The 17,562-nt window shown below is 42.4% G+C and overlaps 1 protein-coding gene across 2 annotated transcripts in view; it reads right to left on the reverse strand.

Annotated features, from left to right (window-relative positions):
- The window catches only part of MTHFD1L (methylenetetrahydrofolate dehydrogenase (NADP+ dependent) 1 like), a 192,913-nt gene that overhangs the window by 57,331 nt on the left and 118,020 nt on the right, over positions 1 to 17,562 (reverse strand). For both annotated transcript variants that reach the window (XM_076002865.1, XM_076002866.1), the window contains exons 22-24: positions 11,817 to 11,858; positions 10,695 to 10,795; positions 9,978 to 10,155 (exon numbers count right to left, since the gene is read on the reverse strand). In XM_076002865.1, the coding sequence (XP_075858980.1) occupies positions 9,978 to 10,155; positions 10,695 to 10,795; positions 11,817 to 11,858 (321 nt within the window). The remainder of the gene's footprint in view (positions 1 to 9,977; positions 10,156 to 10,694; positions 10,796 to 11,816; positions 11,859 to 17,562) is intronic.

Consider the following 17,562-nt stretch of genomic DNA (forward strand, 5'->3'; position numbering starts at 1 on the left):
TACACCATCGTATGCACATACCACATTTTGCTTATCCATTCACCCATTGATGCCTTTTAGTTATTGTAAATAATGCTGCTGTGAACGTGGGCATACGAACATCTCTTCCAGACCCAGCTTTTAATTCCTTTGGGTATAAGAAATCATTTGTCTTTTGTAAACAACTAAAACTATCTTCCTTTCTAGTGTTTATTGCAAGGTGCTTTGGGAATGTTAAGCAGGTGCCAGGCTGACTTTGTGAGCAGTGCAGTTGTGTTTTTAATTCCTACAGGAAAAATTACTACCACCTACACATGAGGGCACAGTTAAGAGGCCAGTAGTATAACTGAATCGCAACAGGGCAGCCTTCGTTCCCCCCTTAAGCTCACTGCTGGAGCTGTGTTCTGCAGGGACCACTCTGCCGCCCGCTCCCACGCCCTGCCCAGCATTTGGCATTTTGGACGTGCCAACCTCAGCTTTGCCACACTGGAGAAGATGATGGGTTTGACAGGTCCAACGCTGTCTCCTGGGACCTGAAGAGAACGCCCCATCTGAGCTGCAGTCAGTCCCGTGGCCACATGCTGAATAAAGAAAATGCTTCAACTCACATAGCTAGGAAGCCCACGGCCAACGTCTTCTCGGGACTCCTAATATAATTTTCCTTTTTCATTTACAAGTAAAGAAAAAATATCTCAGCTAACACATCTTTTGGGTTTGGTGTAAAAACTAAGACCCACTCTGATAAGGTACTTGCTATTGCACGCCATCTGTTTATGTTGTGTCAGTAGGCAAGAACGTCCTTGTTTCTCTGCTCAGCTCTGGGGGAAAAAGTGTAATCTTTAAAGAAAAAAATAAAAGCCAAGCTTAGTCCAGTGATCTTGATCTGAACTTAATATTCACTTGTACTTCTCTGTAGTAAATGATAGCTTTTATAAAACAAATAAGATGGCAAAATAAATTATGAGTGTTTATGCATTAATCATTGCTGGCTCTCCCCTGGCTCTGCAAATGTTGACTAATCTATTTATTCACCACATCTTTCATCCTGATAGTCCTAGAGCACAGGAGAGTGGCTTGCACACAGTAGGCATCCTATAAGCATTTGCCAAATAAACAAATAACCCTTTAGGGCCAGTACTTTAAAGACATCAGGGCATCGTACATAGAGCTTCAGGGACTTTGTGCACAAAGAATTGATGGACTGGTGATAATGAGAGACAATAAGCAAGTATGACAGAATAGAGTGTGTGACCACGGCTCTGCATCAATATTACTCTTTAAGTTGGGAGACTGCAGATTGAAGGGGGAGGCATGACAATCGGCGAAAGCTGGCAAGACATAAAAAGGAACTTGAATAGTGCTTTAAAGGAAGGACAGGAAAGATCTCAACAAGCAAAGGAAGGGAAGAGTATTCCATGTGAACAGAAAGGCACAAGCAAGGTGCACATGGTGGCAAATACAGGGCTTACTGGGGAAATAGTGAATATTCTGTTTGTATTATGCACAATTGCTTAACATATTAATAAGCTACTTCATGGAACCTGGAGTCCACACTAAGTATCTTTGGTCACTTTTGAACTAACCCTATGTTAACTCTTCATATTCACCACAAATATAACTCTACACATATTCTACATTAATTCCCTCTCAAGCTTCTGAAATACACCTTTAGGAAACGAAAATAGAAAAGAGCTGTCCACTGGCACTTTCTGCCATGATGAAAATGTTCAATAGCTACACCTTCCAGTCCAGTAGCCACCTGTTTCGTGTGGCTACTAAAGCATTTGAAATGTGACTACTGCACCCGAGCTACTGTATTCTCAATTTTATTTTAGTTAACTTAAATTTCAGTTAACTAAACTGGATCTTGGGCAGTACAGCTCTAGAAAATAACTATGACCCATTGTTATATTAGTGTTATCTTGTGTAGAGGAGACACACCATAGCCACCAGATGGGTGGCATGAAGGTCTGTTGGGGGATGTGGTGGTTTTTGTGCTTTGTTAAGTATTTTGTGTAGATGTGGCGCTCCAGGTTCATAGACATCACTCAAAGTTAGATAGTATAGCCTTCTTGAAAAGGTTCTAGAAATGCCCACTTGGATTATGAAACTATTTAAACCTGATTTTTAGTGTAATAAAAGTGATCTATAAGTTCCAGAAAAGCAGTTATCTAAAATGGACAAAATAAAGTGAAATGAACAAAAGTTTAAAAACAAAGCTGCTAGAAATAAAGACTCCTGGTGGCTTTATAATGTAGTGACATCTCATCTCACTTGGAGATCAGATTCTAAAGTCAGCAGCCCTGGAAATCATTTAGAAGACCCGTGAAAACACAACCTACTACTCTACCGTCAATACCCCACTATCTCTTAATGAGCCCACGCCGTGGCTGGAGTGCTGGAACACATTCTCTTTCTTCAGCCCTGCACCAAATGAAGTCGCTGGTGTGCATCAGGGCCTCACTGAATGAAAAACACATTGTTCTTTTGTTTCACCAAGGCCAAACAGCTGAATTCACGTGGGTTAAACGTTTCTATGCTGTGATACTGGCAAAATGCATTCCAATGCCCATAAAATATATAAAGAAAAGGATCAATTAATAAACTTGCAAGTTGAACAGAAATCTCTGGGCACACAGTAATTATTTAAATTTGTATTTTAAATGAAGCATACATTTTAAATGATCTATGAGTACAGTTTGGGAATCAGTCCTTCCTGTACTTCAAATACAAGTACACCATGAAACTCCCGATATGAATTTATATTGACCATTGTACCCAAGGTGCAGGCGGGTGCCTTGCAAACACACCACCTGGAGTCACGGGAGGAGCTCTGCCATTGTTACTGAGAACAACAAGCCCCGGTATGTTTGACACAAAGCATGTCCTTGGCTGGAAATCAACACATCTGAGCTACCAAAGCTGTACGTGCCAACTCCCATGCGCTTGCCCACGGAGCGTCGGTCCCTGTCAGCTCCCTGGCCCTGAGCAACTGGTTAACTCTGCAGATTCCTAGAGGAATCGGATTCTCCCGAGGCAAATGTGGTATGGGGTGGAGATAAATGGGAAGTGAAAAAAGGCTCACTGCCAGAAAACCTGCATTGGTCCACGTGAAATGATGACAATAAGGAACTCACATGGACATCTTTTATCACTCCCAAATAGAACATTACAGCAATGCCAATGGAAAGGTAGAAAAAGGTGATTTTAAAGATCTCATTTCACCCGAGAGAGAGAGAGAGAGAGAGAGAGAGAGAGAGAGAGAGAGAGAGAGAGAGAGAGAGAGAGAGAGAGAGGCTGATAGTGGTCTGAGCTCTCTGCTGGGCTTGCTGACAGCCACGCAGTACCTGCTCGTTCCTCAGGCACAAACCTGGCTCAGGGACCTCAGTGTGGTATAGGAGCCCCAAGAATGAACACAGGTGCAGCTGTGGTTCTATTTTCACAGGTTGGGAGCCCTGGTCCTTTACGAGTGGTCCTTTATCTTGACTGGACAACCGAAGCCATACATTGCCCATCAAAATCCACTGAACACGTGCTTCAAAGAAAGAAACTTCTGTCCAAGACGAAAAGTGCCACTCCAGAGTAAACTACTTACATGAAAGGAAAAAAGAAATCATTTTCTGACAAAATATTATTGCTCAAAACAAATCCCCTAGCCTCTGAGAGAGTGGAGTGTTGGGAAGCCTGTACCGTTTGGGCTTGTTTTCTCCCCAATCCTAAGGTTGCAGTTTTCTCTCTGAAAGTGGTCTATTATATGTGGTGCCTTTAGTGTTTATGCCTGAGATAACATTTAATGTTCCTTAAGTGCTTGCTTTTAGGTTGAGAAAATGGATGCGCTCTCTATTATGATGGTCTCATCCCGTCTAAGCTGAAGTTGGAAAGCCTGTGGCGGGACGGCGTGGGCGGCGGAAGGCAGCGGGCCAACATGTGGTGTGACTTCCATAGTTCATCACTGTATATTATCTCATGATTTTAGATGAAATAATGCATTTCTGGAAACTTCCATCATAATGGCATTCCATTTTTCATGCTAGAAGAAAGCATCTCAATGAAATTATAGGGATCCTGGTGACATGTACAAAGGATGGGGCATGCTCTGCCAGAATCACACAGGATGCTTTTGAGCAAGTTGGGCTGGAACTAACCATAGGTGCAGATCTCTTGAGACTATCTAACACAGATGAATGAGGCACAAGGTATGCTGGGGAGGAATGTTATATATTGCAGGCAAGAACAGACACCACAGAGATCCTGGCAGCCAGTGTCGGAGAGGAATCTAGATTCGACACAGATCTGAGGCGTGTTTGGGGAAGCAGCAGAGGATCTGGGAGTTCAGAGTTGAATCCTGGGGAGAAGAGGCCTATGAGGGGCTGGTGGAAACAGTTCAGGTTGGATGATCAAAGCTCTTTAGACGCAGCTCAATCATAAATAAGACGGCAGAATATTAAAGAGTATGGGGACAGAAACAGATCTACGAATGAGATTCTTAACGGACTGGAAAACTTAAGGGGCAGCTTCCCATAGAACACACCACACATTCCAATGCACGGGAAGAGGAAAGGCAAATGGTTGGTGAAGGCAGTCCTGGTGGCCCAGCGCTCAGTGCTTGTAGCAAGGGTGGTGGGGAGGGCGGGGTTTCCGGACCATGAGGGGTGAGGAGTACCTGGGGAGGTCAAAGGCCCCAAGGGGGGAGACAGTCCTCTAGGGACAAGAACAAAACGAAGGGACACCCTTTCTCCTTAGATTGCATTTTTTCAATTACTGTGAAATACAAAAGATGTATAGAGATGTGCATAAATATTTTAAATTTTAAAACTCTTAAACTCCATACATACAATGTGAATGTACTTAATGCCACAGAACTGAATATTTAAAAATGCTTAAGGGGGAAATTTTATGTTTTATATATTTTTATAATATATATATATATATATATAAACCCCACTATGCATACATAGATACAAATATATACATATGCATTTTTATTTATTTATTTAATTTTTGAGGCTGTGGTTGCAAATCCTCTAAGTCCAATTAAAGGGTAATTCTCAAAACCCCACCAATAACGGGCATGTGCTCAAAGTCTGAATGTTTAAGAAATAAGAGGCGGGGCATGGCACTGTAATTCTAGTACTCTTAGCAGAGGCGGAAGAATCGCTTTGCTGGAGCCCAGGAGTTTGAGTTTGCAGTGAGCTACGATGACATCACTGCACTCTAGCCGGGGTGACAGAGTGAGACCCTGTCTCAAAAATAAATAAACAAGAAAGGAAAAATAAATTAAAAAAGAAGAAATATGAAATAATTTCTCCATAACCCACCAGATAACATCAATGAGGAACACAGCCTGTAAGCCCAGCAGGGGAAAAGATGCTCCTACCCATGGGGGCAGTGACATGCAAGTTCAGAGACCAGTGTGGCCGCCGGTGGCCCTGGGCTGAGACCTCGTGGCGTGCTTCGGTCTTCCTTCCTCCAGCCCCCACTGTGATCAAGAGAACGGCTTCACGCAAGGAACAGGAAAGATCTTTTAATAAAAACAAACACCGTTCTGTCTTGCTGTCAAGGTTACACCTCAAAATGTTTGTAAGGATAGAGGAAGGATATACAGATGATTTTCAACCTTAACTCCTGATTCAACAAACGACACTCAGACTGGCTTTCAAGCTCACTTTCGGTGCCATGCCTACTTCTTTGCAAAGGTGACCGACTTTCTGTGATAGCACTAAAGGCTCCCACTTCTCACGGAGAAGGAAGAATGCCAGACGCCTTGGTTTAACCTTGAGTGGTGCCTTCCTTTCTTGCTGCACTAGGAGCCCTGGCTTCTAATCCCTGATTTTAACCCATGTGAAAAAGAAACCGACCCTAGAGTTTGACAGGGTGACCTTGACTTCCTAGAGAATTGTTGCGGGTGAAGTCAGGAGGCCCGCTTTCTTCCTGCAGAGCGCAGGGCCAAGGAGGAGCCGGCAGCGCCTGCCTGCTTCCTGGGCTGTGGCATTCTACTCCAAGGCATGTCATTTTGTCCCCGCTGCAGTTTGGTGAACTTGGTGTGCATGTCGGACGCCACTGCGCAGAGGAGGAAGTGCAGGCTCAGGGAGATTAGCTACTTTGCCCATGTTTATAGCCAACCCAGAAGGACTAGGCAGGATTTCAACTACATTCTGCATGAGCCCAAAGCGTTAGCCTTTTAATGACATGTAGTAAGTCCGTCTCCTAGCAAGTGTCCATTTGCTGTGAAGCAAGGCTGTCCCCTTCGTGTCCATTACGCAGAGCTGAGCCCACGTAGCAGATGGGATTTGCTGAGGCCTGAAAGAATGTGTGGAAGCCGGTTTCCCAGCTGGCAAGGTGTGCACGCAGTGGCTTTTCTATTTCCCTATGTGCGTGCAGATAGGTGGACATTGCACCAGTCAGCTGCACAGATACAATTCGGAGCAATCACACCATTACGTCTTATGTCATATTTTTTGAATTATTATTCTGAATTAATTAGCCGCTGCCTGTGGTTCCATAATCAGAGGTTGACTGCTCTTTAAGTAGAAGCTACTCTGGCAAAAAGAGATGTGCAATTGTTCTCTAGATGACGGTGGCTGAGCGCTAACTCAGTTTCTTATGAAGTTCAGCAGAGACTCCCAAGTCAGGGATGAAGATACAAATATCGCTTCTTGCCTTAGACGCCGGCCTGTCATCACACGGCCTAGCACGCACACGGCGCTGTCCGGCCTCACGGCGTGTGAGGCACAGGTGTTCCCACGTCTCTCTAGCTGTCCCTCCTTCCTGCGGGGTCCTGAGACCATTTCTACTTCTGACACAAAAGCAGACACACCCCAGGCTCCAACACTATGTCCCATTTCCCTAAATGATCTCGGGTGTCTTTCTTCCATGACACAAGACTGGGGTGGGGGTAGAGCAGCAAATAAGATGCCATCAGCTCGTACTGAATCCATTTCAGGGGAGTTAAAAATGGCACGCGGAAATAAAGTTCATACCGAAAAGCAAAGGGAGGAGAGTGACTTATCCAAAAACATTTCTACCTTCTTTTTCCTGTAGAGCAATCCCACAACTACCTAGCTGTCCAGCACCAAAGGGTTAGTAGTGTGGGTGGGGGAGGGGAAGGGAAAAAAGGGCTTCCAGAAAACCATTACTTAATCCATAAATTTTACCAGCCCCGAATAATGCAAGAAATCGGGGGGTGGAGGGGGGGTGAAAAATTTGTGCTCTATTACTGACTGCATCAACAAATTCAGATTTCTATATGGTCACAAGACAAGATTGTAAATGGTCTTACACTATCTAATCTTCTTGCCAGTGTGAGGAACGCAGCTATTAGGGAGACAGGACAAAGGGAGCCAGAGGCAGCAACAGCTCTTTTCATAAACTGTCATGTTGCAATAGGCTGAGATGCTGATTATCTAACAAACAATTATGCAGCTCGAATTGAATTTCTGTGTCCTAAGAAAAGGGAGAAGTGTGTTGGCAAAGGAAGCAAGAATCCTGGCCTTGAGGCTGCCTATTAAATATAAGTCTGTAGACCACACTATTATAAATTTTTTCCCTTTCACAGGAGAGCAGACATTTTAGTAGCATTATCTCCATGAAGAACGGGAATTCAGAAAAAAAAAATAATTAAAACATCAGTGGAAAGGGTTCATCTTAGGGTTAGTGCATGTCCGAGACAGTGTAACTCAGGAACATTTCTTTTGTTTGCTGACCTTCCTTTCACCAGGGATGTTTTCCATGAAAAGAGACACTTTGTGAAATCATTCATTAAAAAACTGCCTTTGCCACTGAGAGTGGGGTGGTGGGTGATCAGATGGCACAATGGTCTAAGGCGCTCACAGCAGGACATGGGGGGGGGTTTCCTCACAGTGCTTTGTGTAGGACAGCCCTGGGCTGTGCCAGGCGTTGTAGATACCCTGGCGAGCCTTAGCCAGGACCAAGGAACAGGTTGGGGTCACCTTGGCCACCCGCCATCCCGAGTTGGCTTCAACCGCTCTCACTTGCCCAGGGCAGGGCTACATCTACGTTATGTTTATCATCTCAGCATCGGGAGACTCACAGCTTCCAATTAGCACATTTTTCCTTATGCTGACTCCAAATCTTCCCCCGAGTTGATCACGACCACCTCTGTAAGCCAGAATATTTCAGTCCCTCATTCATAAAACCACCCTTCAGCATGACAAAACTTTTCTGAGCTAGCCATCCGCATTCAATCCTTACGTCCTTCCACAAACACTAAATGAATGCCAACAATGTCCCTCATTAGGCGTAATTCTGTGCCTGTTCTGTCTCTGTCCCCCTGCCTCTTCGGGTGGTCACTTAGTCACTGCCTCCTTTAGCTGTGTCCCCCCACGCCCCCCAACACGTTTGAGCACAGCACTGAGCTCTGATGAGCAGGGCAGGAAGACGGCCTCAACTGTTCCAGGCCTTTCTACCCCGAGTTCTGCCACTTCACAGCTGTGGGACACTGGGCAGGTCACTTAATCCCTCTGTGCTTTAGTTTGCTTATCTGCAAAGTGGGAGGAAATCACCAGCTCCTACCCAACAGGGATGTCAGGACTAAGGAGGTGAACGGGTACAAAGTGCCCACATACCTGGCACCCCAAAACCTCCTCAGGGGGGGGCCTACCTAACACGCCAGCCTTGTGCTCTTGCTGCCATGCCCTAGACTTCCTGAAAATGCTGCTAAGCTCACTCCTTGCTTACTTTTTTCCTTCTTCACTTGTGCTACTGACTTATGTCATTTGAACAAGAACGAGGAGTGAAGCCACTGCCTGTGACACCTGAGACAGGCTGGAGCAATGGGAGAAGAGCCGTCAGCGTGAAGGCTGAGGCCTCTGGCCAACACGAACTCTGTGAGGACAAGTCCGGCAGCCACCCCTGAAGCCACAGGGTTCAGAACGGAGGTGACAAGAGGATGCCAGGATAACTGCCAGTAGGACACTTAAACTCAGGGAAACTCAGATTTTCTGTCTCAATGTGTTTAAAAATATATTAGATAAGCCAGCAATACACTTCTGGGTATATGTCTAAAAGAACTGAAAATGTGGTCTTGAAGAGACGTTTGCACCTACGTTACAAACAGTAGCCAAGAGGTGGGAACGGCCCAAGCGTCTGTCACCACATGAATAGATGAACACAATGTGGTGCATCCATACAATGGAATATTACTCAGCCTTAAAAAGGAAATTCTGACCCATGCTACAACATTGGTGACTATTATGCCAAGTGAAATGAGCCAGTCACAAAAAGAGTAATACTGTATGATTCCACGTATATGAGACACGAAGATTCATCAAACTCACAGTAACAGAAAGTAGAATGGTGGCTGCTGTTGGGAGAAAGGAATGGGAAGTTGTTTTTCAGTGGGTACAGTTTCAGTGTTGCAAGATGCGAAGAGTTCTAGAGATTGGTTGCATAATAATGTGAATCTATTACTATTGAACTGTGCACTTAAAAAATGGTTAAGATGGCACATTGTAGATTATGTATAGTTTATAATAATGAGAAATATATATACATATGAGACGTAGCTCAAGGAAACCAGAACGAGGAGAAAGAACCACAGCAGAAACAGCCAAGGAAAATACCTCCCACGATTTCACAAGCCTTATGTATGGGATTATTTGAAGGTCTTGTTCATGGACAACTGCTGAAAGTGTTAGCAGCTGAACCCTGTTCTTCAAAGCATCCCCGCATGTGGACCTGCTGTTTGGAAGCAGAGTATAATCTTCAAGAGCATAAGGTTTGGGCCGGGCGCTGTGGCTCATGCCTGTAATCCTAGCATTCTCGGAGACCGAAGTGGAAGGATTGCTTGAGGTCAGGAGTTCGAGATCAGCCTGTGCAAGAGGGTAGAGCATATGGTTTGGGGCTAGCAGCTGAGATAACCTCTTTCATCTTTAGTTGCCTTATCTGCAGAGTTGCCAAGACAAAGGAATGGGACAGCCCATGTTAAGGGGCAAGAAATGTGAGCCCTTGTTGTTGTGGCTATTGTCGCTGGATCTTACCTGGACATCGTACAGAAACTGGAAGCGACTTCTCTTACTTGCAGCCTCTCTCACAGCCTGAGCCAAGTCCACCGAGCCTCTGCCACCAACCGACCAGTGATAGCAGGGGACGGCATCAAAGGCACCAGCCCGCTTCGCGAGCTCACACACCAAGTCAATCTCCGCCCGGGTGTCGGTCCTGGTGATGAAAATATTTGTGGTTGTACATCTGTCTCCGTTTAGTGATGTTTTTAAAGAAAGACTAACTGTTTATACAGAACTTTGCTCCCTAACACTGAATACATTTGAAACATCAAAAGTGGTCACATCGTGTTTAAATAAATCAGACTTAAAGAAAAGCATGGAAAAAAAAATCCTCTCCAACACGACTCAAATATTTCAAGTTGTCGAGGGTTTTATCGAGAAAATTCCATAACATATCCCTTTGATCATTTGGTCTTTGAGACAGAAAATGCTGGGTGGAATTAAAAAAAAAAAAAAAAAAAAAGAAGCAGCCAAGGAAATGGCAATTCACGATATAGATTTCACTTCCCTAATAACATTCAGAGAACACATCTGCTAAAGTGAAACCAAACCAAACAAACAAACAGAAAGGGCTGAGCATTTCTGTATACTTTTAGATGAAGCAGAGAAAGACCATATACCCTCAATGCACAAAGAGTTCCCAGGGTGGCCCAGTGATATGCAACCACATTTGGAGTAGGAGGCTTGACTCACTTGAAGACGTTCACAGCCACCACAACGGGGACCCCGAAGAGCTGAGCGATCTGAATCTGCTTCTGGAGGTTACAGCAGCCGTCTGCCACCAGCTGTATATTCTGTTAAAAGAGAAAAAATCCAAAAAACATAAAAAGTATAGCCCTGGATGTTACCTCCCCCAAACCTGCTGAACTAAACCAGTAGCACCACTTCGCCAGGTGTTGTTGCTGACATCTTTTCTCACTTTTTCCTCCAATAAAAATGGTTGTAGAACGAGGAAGTTTGTTTTCAAAGTAATTTCTAAAAGTATTCTGGGTCCAATGGCCTATTTGGGTCTTGAGCCCAGCAGCTTCCTCAGCTGCTAGGACCTAAGCCAGGTGCCCACGCTGCAGGGTGGCGGGCAGCAGGCTCCATTCCAGGCTCAAATCCCTGGCGCCACCTGTGGGAGCCGAGCGGTACTGCTGCCAGTAAATCAAAGCCTATCCACAGCAATGAGTCCAGTCGTTGTGTAAGTCATAAAGCCAACTGTACAGCCTCCAAGAGAATCTATGGCTATACGTTTCATATTTTTTTCTGTCTTGGAGACCTTGGGCTACTGCTCTGACAGGTGCTTGAGAGTTAACTGGAGGGATTTTATCCCACCACCTCACCCATATCTTCTTGGATTCTTAGAAAAGCATTTTTTTTTTTTTTGGAGACAGAGTCTCACTTTGTTGTCCAGGCTAGAGTGAGTGCCGTGGCGTCAGCCTAGCTCACATTAACCTCAAACTCCTGGGCTCGAGTAATCCTGCTGCCTCAGCCTCGGGAGTAGCTGGGACTACAGGCATGTGCCACCATGCCCGGCTAATTTTATATAGATAGATATATATATATATCAGTTGGCCAATTAATTTCCTTCTATTTATAGTAGAGACGGGGTCTTGCTCTTGCTCAGGCTGGTTTTGAACTCCTGACCTCGAGCAATCCGCCCGCCTCGGCCTCCCAGAGAGCTAGGATTACAGGTGTGAGCCACCGCGCCCAGCCTGAAAAGCATTTTTCTAAGAGAAAGGCATTAGTGGACAGAGCATACGCTGATTGTCAACTGCAAACCAAAGATTGACCGGAGTCAAATGACTCTTCATGTAAAGTGTCTCTTCTTACCTCCTCTGTATATTCCTTTTTAAGAGGGACACCAGGAGTTACCTGAAATAAAAAAATGACAAAAGTTAAGAATAATTACATAAAAATGCTTACTCTGATAAAGATCTGGGGGGAAAAAAACCACAAGGAAACCCCAAATCATGGTCACTTTCTGGAAAGGTAGTCCTACATTTTGAGCTATTAAACCAGTAGCTGGCAGCACTGGCTAAACATAAAAACTTGTGGGACGCTTTTTAAAAACATTGACGCCTGGGCTCCACCCGGAGCAATGAAACCAGAATTTCTGGAATTGGGACCCAGGGTGAATAATATTTAAAAACTCCACAGATGATTCGAATTTGAGCCAACGTTGAGAACTTTCATAACATAAAATGGAACTAACCATATGTTTAATACCTGATTTATACAGAAAGCATCATCATTCCAAATCAATGCTAAATCATTTCAAAGTCATTTCTTTCTTTTTTTTTTTTGGTCTGGTTTCTCATTAACCCCCTATGAATGGTGGAAGATGAGGTAACTGAGTCTGGGGGAAGACAAGATGACAACGGAAATGAGAGGCAGAATGGGGACGTGAATATAATAGGGTTCTGGAAACCCAATGTGGTGCCTTTCCACAATTCCACATTGCTTTTGTCTACAGCGGGCTACTGATTCAGGAGAAAAACACTAGAGAACATTTAGATTCACATAGGACATGATGAGTTTTCTCTATTCTCAGTGGAAAAGGCCTTGAGAATATAGAAATCTTTTGAAAAGAAGTGACCTATGTGAAAGAATTGCTTTTTATTAGTGCACAGGAACACAATAAAGTGTTTTCAGGTGGGTATTTCCAGAAATAGTGTAGAAAAAAAGTGAGTGAACTTCAACTAGAACAATAAAAATGCTAAATTAAAAAAAAGTTTAAGCATTACTGAGATTACATGCTTGTGTGCAGAATACTACAGAATCGAAGAATTAAACGAAAGCAGGAAGAATAAGTTATAAGCAGATGCCCAAAAGTGGAGAGGATCAACAAAGCCAGAAGTTGGTTCTTTAAAAGACTAACAAAGATTCTAGTAAGATTTTAGAAAAAAAGGAATGAAAAAGATTACATAAGCTGTACACAGAACTAGTAGGTTACTATAACAACTTTGTACCAATACATTTAAAGACAGATAAAATAGAGAAATTTGCAGAGGTATAACTTTCATTAAAACTCATTTAAGAAAAAGTAGAAAACCTAAACAGTCCTCCTGTTATTAAAAAATTAGATTTGGGCCAGGCACAGTGGCTCATGCCTATAATTCTAGCACTCTGGGAGGCTGAGGCGGGAGGATCACTCAAGGTCAGGAGTTTGAGATCAGCCTGAGCAAGAGTGAGACCCCCTTTCTACTAAAACTAGAAAGAAATTAATTGGCTAACTAAAAATATATAGAAAAAAAAATTAGCCATGCATGGTGGCGCATGCCTGTAGTCCCAGCTACTCGGGAGGCTGACGTAGAAGGATTGCTTGAGCCCAGGAGTTTGAGGTTGCTGTGAGCTAGGCTGACACCATGACACTCTAGTACGGGCAACAGAGTAAGACTCTCTCTCAAAAAAAATAAATGAATATAAATAAATAATTAGATTTGCAGTTAAAAAATCTATCCCTCACCAATAAGCAACAGGCCGAGACAGGTTTACAAGTGAATTCTATCCAACTTTGAACAAACAAATTATTCCACTGTTAACACAAACCCTTATAGAGTATATAAAAAGGAAAACAAATCCTTTCCAATTTATTTTATATGGTTAACAAATATCACTCATATATATGCAAATACCCTACTTTAAACATTAGGAAACCAATTAGCAAAATCTACTTATTCATAAAAAAGATAATATATGCCCAAGTTAAATTCATTTTAGGAATGTAAGGTTCATTTATTATTTGGAAGTTAAGTAATAATATAATTTGCAACATTAATAATTACAGAGAAAAACCATATCATCATCTTAATAGATGAAAAAAATTCAATATCCATTCAGTATAACTTGCCAAATTAGGTATAGAAGTCAATTTTCTTAATCTGATTTCAAGAAGACATTAAAAATTCTACAGCAAAAAAAGTAAAAAAAAAAAAAAAGCAACAACAACAAAAAAATTCTACAGCAAACGTCATATTTAGTGATGAACTATATTAAAAGCGTTTCATTTAAGATCAGGAATAAGAAAAGAATGCCTATTATCACCACCTGTATGCAACATTGCATTGCAACTAGGAAGACCTGGTCAGTGACAAGAAAAAAAGTATAAAGATTGGAAAGGAAGCAACACCAGTGTCATTATTTTCACATATGACTGCCCACATAGAATCCCCCAAAGTATCTATAGCTAAATTAGTACAGTTAATATAAGAACTTAGGTCACTGGATGTAAAAGCAATATACAAGAGTAGAACTAGCCTGTTACATTATTAAAAATATAAAGTACACAGAAACAAATCTATAAAAAGATATACTAGCCCTTTATGGAATAAACTCTAAGCCATATATAGAAATAGATAAGAGTAACCTTGTCCTATAAGGCTGCGGTCTCCAACCCCTGGGCCTCAGACCAGTACTGGTACCAGTCCGTGGCCTGGTAGGAACCAGGCCACTCAGCAGGTGAGCAGCAGATGGGTGAGCAAAGCTTCATCTGTATTTACAGCCGCTCTCTATTGCTCGCATCCTGAGCTCTGCCTCCCCACGGCCCCCTCTAAACCAGTCCCGGGTGCCGAAAGTGTTGGGGACCGCTGCTGTAAGCTACCAGTGTAGCAGAGACACAGTTATAAAGAAATAGGCTAGAGCCACTGAAGCAAGATCCCAGAAAGAGACATTTCCCTATACATGCAAGGGGAATGGATTTACCACACAGTGGGCCTGAAGATCAGGAAAAAAAGAGGGACTATTTCAATAAATAGCATTGTACCTATTGGTTATTCATGTAGAAAAAACATGAAATTAGATCTGGTCATGGCACCACACCCCCAAATTCAGTAATAATGGGTGTGTTGGTAAGTTTTATATGTCAACTCGGCTGGGCCACAGGGTGGCCGATAGTTGGTCACACATTATTCTGGGTGTTTCCATAAGGCTGGTGTTGGATGAGATTAATATGTGAATCAGTGGACTTGAGTAAAGTAGGTTGTCCGCTACAATGTGGGTGGGTCTCAACCCAGCAGTTGAAGGCTTTTTTGAATACAGTTCAACAAAAAGAGTGGCCTCCCCAAAGCGAGGGCAAATTCTCCAACAGACTGCCTTTGGGCAGAAACTGGACTACTGCTTCTCCAGTGATTAACACAACAGGTTTAAAGAACGAATTATGAAAGGAATATGTGGCTCCTAAAAGTATAACTAATAAAAGCATTACTTCTTGTATTACACCAAGAATGGTGAGCACAGTGAGGGCCAGGATACGAATTTAAAATAATTGAGGCTGAAACAGGCCAGTTCAAGACCCACAGGATTTTCCACTGCACAAATGATGGGAAAAAACTAGCTGAGTAAACACGAGAGGCAGCGATGGTTATTTGTGCAATGGTATCAAAAGGAAGTGGATCTGAGCACAGACCCTGTAGAAAAAAAAATTATAATGGATCAAAAACATTACCACAGAGTCATTCCAAGTGAGGAATGATGCTGAGACGAGCAACATGAAATGTAGGATTAAGGAGATGAAAGTTCATTTATTATGCAATTATTGAAAACATTTTCTGGATAACAGACTATGCCAAGCACTAGGGACATACCAATTAATAAGAAACAGCCCTTAATCTGAAGGAACTGGGAATTAAGTAGGGAGATGCACGACCAGACACCCCCAAAACAATGAGGCGGAAGGTCCTCCTGGAACCCAGGAGAGGGATGCTTAGCTTTTGGGGCTGCTGATCCCAGTCCCCGTTTCTATTGCCCTCCACCCACACCTGTGCAACCTAAGCCTCTGCCCATCCTCACTGGCATAGAACCAGGACTTTAAGTCGGAATGGAAGAGGCACAACGGATTAATGTGGAAGGAAAATGCTACCCCTGTAAAACAGAGCACATACATTAAGATGAAACAGGAGTACATATAAAAGGTGGAGAATTTTTACAGGACAGAGACCAGAGTCTGGAAAAACACTGGACTGGAAGTCAAGCGGCCTTGATTTTAGGTCTGCTCAATCCCCCAAAATAGACGTGTGACATTACACAAGCTGTGGAATCTCTTTGTACCTCGGAGATGTTCTGTTTATAAAGACTGAGCCAGACTAGACAATCACACAGCCCTGCCCAGTATTAAAAAGTACTTTGCTTTTTCCCAAGGGTGTATGGCCTTTAAAACAATTAAAAATAGAGTGGAATTGGAATGTTCCTAACACAAAGAAATGATAAATGCCTGAAGTGATGGATACCCCAATTACCCTGATTTGATTAATTCACATTGTCTGCTGGCAACAGAACATCGCACGTACCCGATAAAGATAAACAACTATTGTGTGCCCCATAATAATCAAAAAAATTTTTTAAATTTAAAAATTAAAAAAAAAAAGGTTCGATTTTATAATTATCAGGGTGGTAAGACAGGCAGGGAGATTTCAAATGCATCTTACATAGGTAGAAAAATTTTTTTGGAAATGGAAGTTGGTATGTATACAGATTCAAAGTCTAAAAGTCCAGAGTGACTGTAGCAACAACTGGTGTTTTGAGGAAAACCAGAATTCTTTAGGATTTTCTACTTTCTGATTCTTATTTATTTTATCAGAGTCTTGCATTTGAAATGATGATGAAGCTTCAGGCAAAAATGAAGTGGTTAAGTGTCTCATATTACAAGTAGATCTGGGATTTAGAACATTTTTACCCCTCATTAACATTCAGCTGTGCATGGTGGACAGAGGGTGGGGATTTGGATATGAAGTCGTTGGCTTCAAACTGGCTCTCTGCTGGCCTAGCAACACTGCCCACATTCCCTAAACCCATCAAACCTCAGCTTCCTCATTACAAAATGGTATAAAAAATAGGTCTGCCTCTCCCAGGACAACAAACTCCTAAGATGATCAAATAATGTTGCATACATGATGCCAAACCTGTTGTTTGTTTTTACTACATAATAAGCATTGATTATACGATCTTTGTGTACACAGTACAGTACACTAATTAAGAGATCAAACCTGGCAGTTTGTCTCATATATGAGTATTATCATGATAAAGAAATTTTAATCATAAGTATAGTAAGTATAAAATTTCATATTCTCCACTTAGAAATTCCTAAAAATGATACAAAAAAAAGTAAACACTACACAGATTTTTCCTATGGAAAAAAAAAAACACATTCCCTTAATGATATCTGTAATTTCTATACATATTAAGATGAGTAAATATCAAAAGTCTTTTTAAAATGTTAAAATAGAATTTGTATTTTCCAAGCAAAGCTCTCTTAGAAACGATGCAACATTTTAACAGTTATGGGGTGAAATCATAAAAAACAGAAAGAGAAGGAAAATAGTTTTAGATGGAATCTGATGCGTTGCAGCATCAGTGAAGCAAAAAACTATCTGTACAAACATTGAAAAACCTTGGTCATCAAAGAGATCACTCTAATCCTCATGTTCTCCGTTCAGGAACAAGAGCTCCTATCCTCCCATACCATGTGGTTATACAACCTTGGCTGAGGTATGGGATGTGAATTTTAAGACTACAAAGTGGTTACATTGTGCTCCTTTCCAAAATACTGCTTAGAAATAACTGGGTGTTACTGTTTACTTGA

This window comes from Microcebus murinus, chromosome 5, assembly GCF_040939455.1.
Source record: "Microcebus murinus isolate Inina chromosome 5, M.murinus_Inina_mat1.0, whole genome shotgun sequence".
NCBI lineage: Eukaryota > Metazoa > Chordata > Mammalia > Primates > Cheirogaleidae > Microcebus > Microcebus murinus.